Below are 10,670 nucleotides of genomic sequence, written 5' to 3' on the forward strand. Positions count from 1 at the left end.
AAATATTTTTTTTTTTTTACAAATATTATTATATTGGCAATTTTTCTTGTTAATACGCGCCGTTGATAAAAGTTTTTGTTAACTCATTAACAAAAATGTTGTAAGCGTCAAAGGAATAAGCGTGTAGTTTTTTTACTCAGTTAGACTTACTTTATTTATTTTTGGACTATATGGACCCAAAAGTTGATGACTAAATAAATAATTGCAATTGAAAAAAATATTTTAACAAAAACCATTGAAAAAGTTTATGAATGTAATCCGCAGAGTAAGCGTAAAATATCTTAATACTATAATATTACTAAATATGTTCTTAAATGTACGATTTATTTCGAATAAGTTTCAATCAGACAAAAAAACCTTTTCTTTTTTTTTTATTGTACTTAACACCGTCCAATCTTTTATTAATAACTTTACATAAGGAATACAAGATTTTTTGTTGTACTGTAATTTATTTAGTGATGTGGAAAACCGGAAACGAAATCTCTTTTTTTGTTAGAAATTAATAGAAATCAATATTAGAAGATAATGTTTCATAAGAAATACTCCTAATTCATAATTATCTTATAAAATTAGTTGTATTTGGGCCAAGTATATAAAATGTTTGACCATACTAGAATTGTGTTTTTGTAATTTTATATTCCCACCCATAAAGCCTAAAAATCTCAATAGAGGCGAACAAGTATACAATTTATTTGCTTACGATGAGATAATTTGTTACAAGTCAGTAACACTACTCAGTAAATCAATCCAATGAAAAATCCATGATTAATGACGTCACATGTGCGTTTTTGAACTTTTTACGTAATTATTTTCATATAAATTATTTTATAAAGGACAGTTGATTGTTATCGATAAGATGTTTCGATATCAAACGAAATTAGTTATAAATATTGTTAGCCTAAAAATAGAGAATGTCGTTCAATATATAATTTTGCTCGGCGGTGCCGCGGTGTTGGTGTTCATGGCTTGTTCCAGCGTGTCGAGTCGACGGTAGGCATGGCCACGGCTGTTTCTACGCCGGCCTGTTTGTCTACCTTCAACTAACAATCCTAAAATCTAAAAAAAAAACAGAAATTATATTGGTATTTGTTTTTTCTCGAAAAAACTCCATGTAATATTTTAGTTAATATGAAAACAGAGGACAAAGTTTAAAAAATAATATGTTTTATTACTTACCACTTTTGTAAATTTATTTTTGTTGTGATATAAAATATACAGCAACACAACAATTATAATTGCAGTCAAGAAGAAGGGGAAGAAGTGGTCATCCTCCTCAGCGTAGCTATTTTGCATTGGATTTGGAAATGTTTCTGAAACTAGAAAAATAGAATGATAAATCTACATCTCTTAATGTTAGAATTTCCAAAAGCCTTTTTTGGCGGATGCTCACTTTATAAAATATACTTAAGTACTAAACTTCAGCATTCTAGACTTAGTATTTTTGGCTAATTTATTATATAATTATTAAGTATATATATTGTATGTATAGTTTATAAATAATATTATATAAATGCCATATAATTATGCATTACCCTTTGTCCATATATAAATATCTATAATGACTTTTTTTGTTGTAAAAAACGTTATAACTCAAAAATGGTTCACTTTTGCATTATGCATATGGGGGTTAAAATTATCGCAAATAATCACTCCTATCACCTCCTAACGAAAATACGTCGAATTACCAATAACCCTGTATTAACATCCCTGCTTAATTTGATACCTTCATGAAGACTGGATTGCATACATTATAAACACATGTTTTAATCTAAAAAACCGAATCGTTTCGTTTTACGAACTAATAACTGCTCTCTGCGCTAGAGTCGCGAAATGGGGGACAACGAGCTGTCGCTTCACGCGGCAGGCCGTGTGGTTTGCATGCTTTATCAAAAAAATGTATTAGGAGTTGTAAAAAAAATTTGTTCCTTAATCAGATTTTTTTTAAGGTTGTATGCAAAAAAAAATTCAAAATGGTAAGTCGTATTTATAAAAATGATCTACGATTTGTATGCTTTTTGACACGACGAATAATGTTTGAAATCTTTGACATAATAAGTTTCTAATCGATGTGATAAAAGACTAAGTCGAAAAATCATTACTTCAAAATCTCATTGAATTAAAACTTGTTTTATGTATCCGTTTTGATAATATTTAGAACAGAATGAACATCAGATTCCGTGTATTTACTTCAAGGTCTCACCTGATTAAATACGTACAAAAAGTTTTCGATCCATTTATTCAAACACAAATTACTATTTTAATATAGGAACATATAATATTGTACTTTAGCTACTTTTTTATTTCTTTCGTAATTGTTTATAGAAAAAGATAAAACATAATTTAGCACAATTGCAGATTAAATATAAAAATGTAATTAAAATATATATATATATTTCCGAATTGTTCCTATATATTGAATAATATTGTATTTAGTAAATACTATTTAGTTAGAAGTAAAATTAAATTATCAAAAAAATAGATCTTGTACTAAAACCATTTAGATAAAGAAAATATATTTTAAATAGCGAAACTTGAAATATTTTTATTATCATAACAGTGAAATATCAAAACAGAACTCTAATTTGAAAGTAATAACGATTCATTAATATTTTTTATAATCTAGATAAATCCTTACCAGAAATCAGATATGAACTGATTATAACATCAGATAGATATCATTTTATTTAATAACCTTGTTTTATTTGTTTTTTTTTCTATTATTTATGTGTAAATTTCTAGTAAAACATGTTTTTGATTGATTCTTATCAGAATTTTAAAGGTTAATTATTTATACTGACCTGATGTTATAGATTCAATTCCAACTCTTTTGTGAGGTTGTTCATCCATATTTGGATCGGAATCTAGCAATGGTATTTTAACTGATTTTCCTCCAGCACGCAATAATGCACTCAGGGCTGCAACAATAAAATTTTGCTTGACAAATATTATAAATAAAAGTATGTACTTCAAAATCTTTTAATAAATAACTTAAACATTTAATGCATGCATTGCTAATGTTATTAAATTTGCCGAGTCACATCAACTTATATGGTATGTTTTGAGTTCTAACTAGAATTTTTGTTATATGCATATATGGAATAATAAACTAAATACCAGCCATATTTTCATCTGTTATGAATTGATTTAAATGAAGTTTTTTTATATCAAAATCTATAAAGAAAATAAAATAATTTACTATTTAACTTTTTTAAATTATTGTTATTGTAAATGTTAGAAACAATGATGTTGTATAAAAAGAATATTGTGTAGACTTACTGTTTTTAGGTTTATTATCATCAAAATTAGGATCAGATTCAATTGGTTTCATGACAGTGTCATCTTGATCAGAACCTTGGACATATTCTGCATCTGAAATCGAGTGATACAAGGCACTTTAATATAGATTTTATACAATAAGACATATTCAAATAATAATTTAAATTAAGTACATTTCTGTCTTCAAAAACAGATTATCAAAAGAATGAGAAACATGTTGATTAGGATAATATTTTAATGTAGTGTATTTACTCTAATATATGAATATACATACATTAAAAACATACACAGCATCCCATTATGTTAAAATGTTTTTATACTTTCTTATTATATATTATATTAATAATAATTAAACAGTAACAACCTTATTGCCAAAATAAATCAATACAAGGAAACACTCTATTAAGAAAATTTAAAACAAGATTTTTTTTATATAAATTTCATTTACCGATGAATAGTAGTCATTCTATATATTATGTAAATTTAAACATACTTTAGACAAAAAGACTGCTCATTGTATATTTTGAATTGTAAAGTAATAAAAAAACTGTATAATTATTATAAAAAATATTAACCAACTATAGGAAAAAATGTGTGGTATTGCATAATTTTATGCAATATGCCTAGTTATTAATAAATCAATAAATTAATGTCCATGATTAATACACTTAGTGATTTTAAACTATTAATGAATTCTTGCAGTAAGCTGATTAAATATTATACTGTCTTTTTGAGTTACATATAACACTTCAGAGAACAATATAATCATAATTATTATGTTATATTTATTAAATGATTAATATTATTATTCTTGTGTTATACTTAAAAAAATTAAAAGGACAGTCTTACTACCTGTGCAAATAAAGAATGGTCTTGGAAAAATAGCATCACCTCGATTTGCCTCTCGCTCACTCACTATATATAGCAATACCATTTTCAATCCCATTCTTTATTTACATTGGTAGTAATTTAATTTAATTACTGAAATGAAATATCTATAGTTTACCATCATCATTTTCATCTTCTTGATCTTCATCAATGTCACCGACTGGTTGCTTCGCTTTAGGATTTTCAATAACAGATTCCTTCTGTTCAACTGGTTGAATATTACTATCTTTTTCAACTTCATCTTTCTTCGGAGGCTCTTCTTCAACTGGGGGTTTTTCTATTTCATTCTTTGATACACTGGTATCAATTGGAAGAGCAGACTGCTCAGTTATTTTGTGAGCAATTTCGAGTGATTTCTGAGCATCTGCTATTGCTGATTGATTAGCTGTAGATGTTTGGCCTGCAACATCTAGACTGGATATTTCAGTTTTTGTAGATTCAACATTGACTACAGATTTCATTTGTATTGGTTTGATGCTTTCACTGGTAGATGCTGTGCCATTTTCGATTTTTGGAGTATTTGAAATGTCAGTGTTATTTTCGATAGGATTTAAAATTGATTCTGCTAATACAGGTACAGCTGCACCTGTATTTTGCTGTGTCGAAGTAGGCATTTGAGTTTGTATAACATCTGATCCCCACTGGTAATACTTGCAGTAGAAATTAGAATCTGCGCTCAAGAATTCATCCACTGAACACATTTGTATACAGAATATTTCATTTTTAAATACTTGATCAATAGGCTCATTTTTAGGGTACTTTTCTTTGTTTGTGAATTTCCATGTTTTTGCATGATTGCATATAGTTTTAATATCTTGAATTTCATTCATTTTAGTCGTATAGTTTTCTTGCAAATTGAATTTAGAACGACGGAAAGCAGTGCATAGCTGACTGTTTATATCATAAAACATCAAACACTTGAACTCTGTCTTTGTATCAGCAGGTTCACTGACATTGCAGTGTTCTATTTGCTTTTTTATCAAATCAGATAGAACTAAATTTTCACAAATATTTGCGAGATTTTGCAATTGCTGTGCTATAGGATTTTGAGTTGCATTCCCTTTTAAAGGAAGTCCGGAACTCGGATAATAGACATTAATTAAAATTAATGCAATAACGCAGCGAAACATCTTTATGAGCAGCATTGAAAACTGATCAATATTAAAATTTAATGAAAATTTTGCAATCACTCAATAATAACGGTATATTCACAAACACTATTTAACCATATTCCGCAGCCAAATATTTTTGAATGGCATCTAAGAACTTGACACATGACAGCTTACAGCACACAGTATGACAGCTCTTTTCCACAGTTAATATTTGAGTGGCAGAATGTTGTTTTGTATACAGTGTAATAATAAAATAAATATTTACAGAGAAAGAGATTATAACATATTTTGGGCTGGAAGAAAATAACTATAAAAGGGCCAAGACGTTTATTTTTGTTGAACAATCAAATATATAATATATAATAGTCCGTTCTCGGACTGAGGACATAATACATTTGAGTGTGATGCTCTCTTAAATAACCTATAAGAGGAGGTAGCAAGGATGACCTAAAACAGGAGTCAACCTTTTTTACGATCCATATAGGGACACAAATTGGAAACTAGTGACAGCCCTAGGTGAAGTTGCCTGGTCTGAATCCATCCAGGAACTGAACGTACGCTGCGGCGAAAAATGCCGCTGTCGCATTGGGATAGCCAAATTTCCCTGACACAGTGTGGTGCGAGGCATTATCCTGGGTACCCAATTTAATAAACGCTCTTGATGCGCAAAATTAAAGAGAGTTGTATGAGGTCAGTAGTGACACAGGAAATTTCAGGTGGAAATGCTTGTAGAAGCTCGTTTAAATTTCTTATTTTTTATAAATATATGAATACTTATTTTATCTTAATTACTATTATAGATATATATGGGTTATTGGAAACTAGAGCCAAAATTATATAATTCTAATTAGTAATAATTATATATTTTTAAAAATCTCTCAAAGAAATGTAATTATTTTAGTATATATTTTATTTGAAAGAAATAGAGCTTCAATTTGTGTTAAGCCTAACTGAAGTGTATTTTATGCTTTTTCAGTATACGGAGCAATTGCAGCGGATACCAAAAAACAGTATTTACATGTCCATGCTCATGTTTAAAAAGTATCTTCAAGCGGTTTTAGACAGTTTCAAATTAATTACGTAATATATAATTATTTAATTCAGGTTTTATTACTAAGTTTTTAATAATTAAAGAGTTGTTGTTGTATTTGTGTGTGAGTTGTTATTATATGTTTTTGACCTAGATCTACAGAGTGAGGGAGAGAGAAAGAGTAGAAAAGAAAGAAAAAAAACGTTTTTATTAGACATCATGGTTTTATTGTAGAACAATATGTTTTTTTTTCTAAATATTTATGATCCTTATTATAAATTTCGTAAGGTAGAAATGTGCCCAAAACCTATATATCAATTAATTATATAAATAGGTAAATGTCAGTGAAATCTATAAGTTATTATTCTTCAAAAGAGCGTAGAATGTGTAAGAACTTTTCACTATCTGTAACAAATTCATGATAAATACGGAATTTCGTGATATTTAAAACATGACTTTAAACTAAGTAATGCATTAAATAAGAATATCAGATGGTAAACTAAATTATTATAACATATAACTACCTCAATTCTCACAATAATGCCTTAAACAATTGTTTGATATATTTAAGTAGTCGATTGAAAAGGTAAATTTTAAATTATATTTTAGTAGAAATCTTACCGAAACAAATGTTTCATTTGAAAGTGGAATGATAACTCCTGCTAAAGGTAGTATGGGACACTTTACTCTTTCCATGAAAAAAATAAGATGACGTCGATGTTTAACATTTGCATTCAGCCAGTCCATAAAATAAGCAGATTGCATAAGCTTTTTACTCTGAAATCATATATTAACAATCTTGATTCTCGACCAAATAGTACCTACCTGTTTGAAACGTTAAAAAAACTTTTTTAGTAATGATTATCTGAAGATAAACATGTCTAGAAAAGACTATTTTTAAAAAGTGTTTGTTATATTAGTACTCATGAAATAAGCATTGCTGAAATATTTTTTAAATATCACATATATCAAATAATAATTTATTTAATTTACCTCATGAGTAACTTCATTACCATAGTAGCAGTACATGAATATTTGAAGAAGCATACAAAAAATGTATAATACCATCGATAAAAATTGAATAGATGCCGGATTCATCTAGAAAAGTGAAAATATTTTAATTGATAATTTTCGAGAAATTTATAAACAAAAATTCATCAATATTCATACTTCGACCATTCTGTACACTGATGTACAAATAATCCACCCGCTTGCTAGAAACTGGTAAGCCACCGCATTGCCAAATATATGCTCGACTTTTTTGGCAAAACTTTGAAAAAATTATAAATATTAATATTGTATTCAATAAGAAGACTTTAATATGTATAGATACTCAACTATTTCATAAACATTAAAACAAATAGTTAAATATTATAAGTAAAATAAAAACCGATAAAAAAAAAAAACAAAATAAGACAAGTTTTAGTCAGGATAGTGGAAGTCAAGGTGAATAAAGGAAAAAGTTAGGCAAAATAGTAATTATCGGAAATCTCGACGTTGTGTAATAAGGAACCATTTAAGTTTAGCGTGATAGTCAGCAATATAATCATATGTTAGGTACCTATTCAATAGTATTTCAATTATCTGTTTAATTTGAATCTTTGAAAATGCACCCAAGCGTTACGAAGCAATTAATATTCCATGATAGTTCCAAATATATAGGGAATATTTTTTTAAATACACACACATTAAAAGTTTTCATGGCTGAGAGCATACATTGAATGTTGTTATATCAATTTACGATTAAACTAAACAAGGCTTTTACTTCAAATAATTTAGGTAAGTAAGTAGGTGAAGTTAAAATTGCACGAGGACATAATACTATTTGGACTCACTAAATAATTTGTACATGATGTTGTAATATTTTATTAAATCTTCTGTTTATAACATCTGGGTAAGATTCTCCAGTTGATGAACTTTCTTCTTTGCTTGTTTGCATTAAATTTTCGAGATCATGTCTGAAATATTTATACGTGGATGCGAACGTAATTATTTTTTTTTAAATTGAAATTCAGTACAAAATACAAAAAGGTCATATTCTTAGCACATAATATATTAAATAGATATTTTAGTGTTCCAGATAAATTATGATTATACTATTATTACTTGTAAAGATTTAAAAGATAATTTTACCTTACTATGGAAAGTTGTGTTTTACATTGTGCTAAAAGAAATGAAACCATAACATCCATACTTGTATTACAAAATGCAAGCCATGATGTTGTCACCCACACATATAAAGCTGTGAAATAAAATCTGTAAAAATCACACATGTAATTAATAAAAAAGGATGCAATATAAATTAATAAATTATTAAAATTTTTTGTAATGTCTGACAGAAAAAAAACTACTGAACTTATTTCTTATTGCGTTTAGGAAAAGGTTTTAGTATCTAATACACGGACAAGTAGGACATCTGCAGGACGAGCTAAGCCTTGTGCTTTCGTGTTAATTAATACTTACCGTTTTACGTATATATGTGTGACGATGTTTCATTTGCTATAGTGAAGAGTTTTTTCAGAATTGTCATGTATACTTAATGTACGTGGTGATCTAACAATAACGCTAACCAAAATAAAAAATATTATTTACACTGGATCCATATTCACATCAAAAGGTAACCAAACAGCAAATTCTACGAGCTTTCCTTGTAAGTGTAGTACGAACGGCAAAACCACCCAAAGAAAACAAGTAAATAACGCCAATATGTTGTCTAGATGTAGTATAAGGACACTGTATCGAGCTACCTCCAATAAAAATGATTTGTGATCAGGATTATCTTGATTGTAAAGGGAACCTTAAACATAGAAAAACATGTTAATTAGTACAATAATTATGTGCACTTAGTTTTATCAAGAGATAATCTATGTATATATACAAAAACGAAATACCTCTCACTAAATTAATCACGAAATTTTAGAAACTTAAGATGTAGACATCCGCTAAGATCGGATTTTACGAAACTCTACCCCTAAGGGGGGTAAAACGGGGGCTGTATGTTTGTTTTGTAAATTTCGCGCGGGTAAAGCCGCAGGTTCAGCTAGTTTTAATATATATGTAAATCGATGTTGCCATTTGTCTTAAATATATGAGATCCAGTAAACAAACAATCAATATATATCCATACTAACATAATGCACATGTAAATGTATCATTTAAAAATATTTTTGAATGTGTTGACTTTTGAAAATTCTAATTTAATTACGACGCGTTCCAAATACATATTAAAAGTCACACATTATATAATATAGATATTTGTTTTACCTCTCATTATATCCAACAACTCCTCAATCTCGTCTGACCTTATCGTTAAAACAACTTGCTTATAGATTGAATCGGTGTGAGTCAGAAATAAAAACAGTGTTGCCATAACTTTATCAATTTCTTCTCTCACCTACACAAAATTAATGGAGCGTGTAAAAATAAATTATCAAAATAACTACTAAGAGTAATAAATTATATATCCTGATATCGCCAATGCACCACCAACCTTGCAAACTAAGAAATTATGTCTTTTGTGCCTATAGTTACACTGACTGACTATTTGGTTGTAGGGCAATGTAACTCTTGAAACCGGAAACCCAACAACACTAAGTATTTCTGTTTGACGGTGGAATGTGCGTTGGGTTGACTGATGAGCTGCACAAAGCGATACCACCTTGTAAACGGTTTGAAAAAAATATTTGCATAAACTATACCGTCGACCAATTTGACAAACTGAATCCAAGATAATGCACATTATTAGTCTGAATCTGGCAAGCATAATCATATTCAACCGCGGGGCACAGCTATACAATTTAAAATTTTAACTCATATATCAGTCATCAGATCAACAGTCAGGTTTGATTAGATTTTGTATTACATAATACATATTTAAATATAAATTAAATTAATTACTTTACCTCATATACTTTAATCGCTTGTAGTATTGTATAAACTAATATCCATGCAAGACTAATGCGCATATAAATAGTATGTAGCATTTTTCGTAATTTCGGCGACCTTGGATCAATTTGATAATAACCACCAAAGCGTAAACGCAGTAAATGCGGCGATACGCTGTTATAAGATAGTTTTGTTTCCATTATCTGGAATTTTATGTTTAATTTAAAAAAAAAAGAAAATTCTAAATACTAATATTAAAGGATTCCTATGTAAACTTTTTGGACCGTAGCAGACTGAAATTAAATTCCGTTGAATCAACAAACAACTCGACACTTAAAAGATTTCAGGCGAAGTGTTTACGTAAAACAAGTCTCAAGACCTAATTTAATTTGCAACGGATACTATAACATTTTGTTGTCACTCAAAGCTTTTAATTATAGATCGTTTTATTTGTGACGATGAATGCGAGTAGTATGGAA

General features: G+C 28.5%; 2 protein-coding genes across 2 annotated transcripts; both read right to left on the reverse strand.

Annotated features, from left to right (window-relative positions):
• Positions 1-235: 235 nt before the first annotated feature.
• LOC113392965 (trans-Golgi network integral membrane protein 1-like) lies at positions 236-5,454 on the reverse strand. Its single transcript, XM_026629617.2, has 5 exons — positions 4,283-5,454; positions 3,277-3,369; positions 2,799-2,915; positions 1,177-1,316; positions 236-1,056 (listed from the first exon to the last, which is right to left on the reverse strand). The coding sequence occupies exons 1-5, from the start codon at positions 5,307-5,309 to the stop codon at positions 919-921; spliced, it is 1,515 nt and encodes a 504-aa protein (XP_026485402.1). The 5' UTR covers positions 5,310-5,454; the 3' UTR covers positions 236-918.
• Positions 5,455-6,608: 1,154 nt separating this feature from the next.
• On the reverse strand, positions 6,609-10,391 carry LOC113393015 (odorant receptor 46a-like). The gene is made up of 9 exons (XM_026629705.2): positions 10,209-10,391; positions 9,571-9,700; positions 8,899-9,103; positions 8,440-8,562; positions 8,142-8,264; positions 7,477-7,576; positions 7,300-7,404; positions 6,928-7,083; positions 6,609-6,711 (listed from the first exon to the last, which is right to left on the reverse strand). Exons 1-9 carry the CDS (start codon positions 10,389-10,391, stop codon positions 6,658-6,660), a joined length of 1,179 nt encoding a protein of 392 aa, XP_026485490.2. The 3' UTR covers positions 6,609-6,657.
• Between the last annotated feature and the right edge of the window lie 279 nt (positions 10,392-10,670).

This window comes from Vanessa tameamea, chromosome 12 (genome assembly GCF_037043105.1).
Source record: "Vanessa tameamea isolate UH-Manoa-2023 chromosome 12, ilVanTame1 primary haplotype, whole genome shotgun sequence".
In the NCBI taxonomy this organism is placed as follows: domain Eukaryota; kingdom Metazoa; phylum Arthropoda; class Insecta; order Lepidoptera; family Nymphalidae; genus Vanessa; species Vanessa tameamea.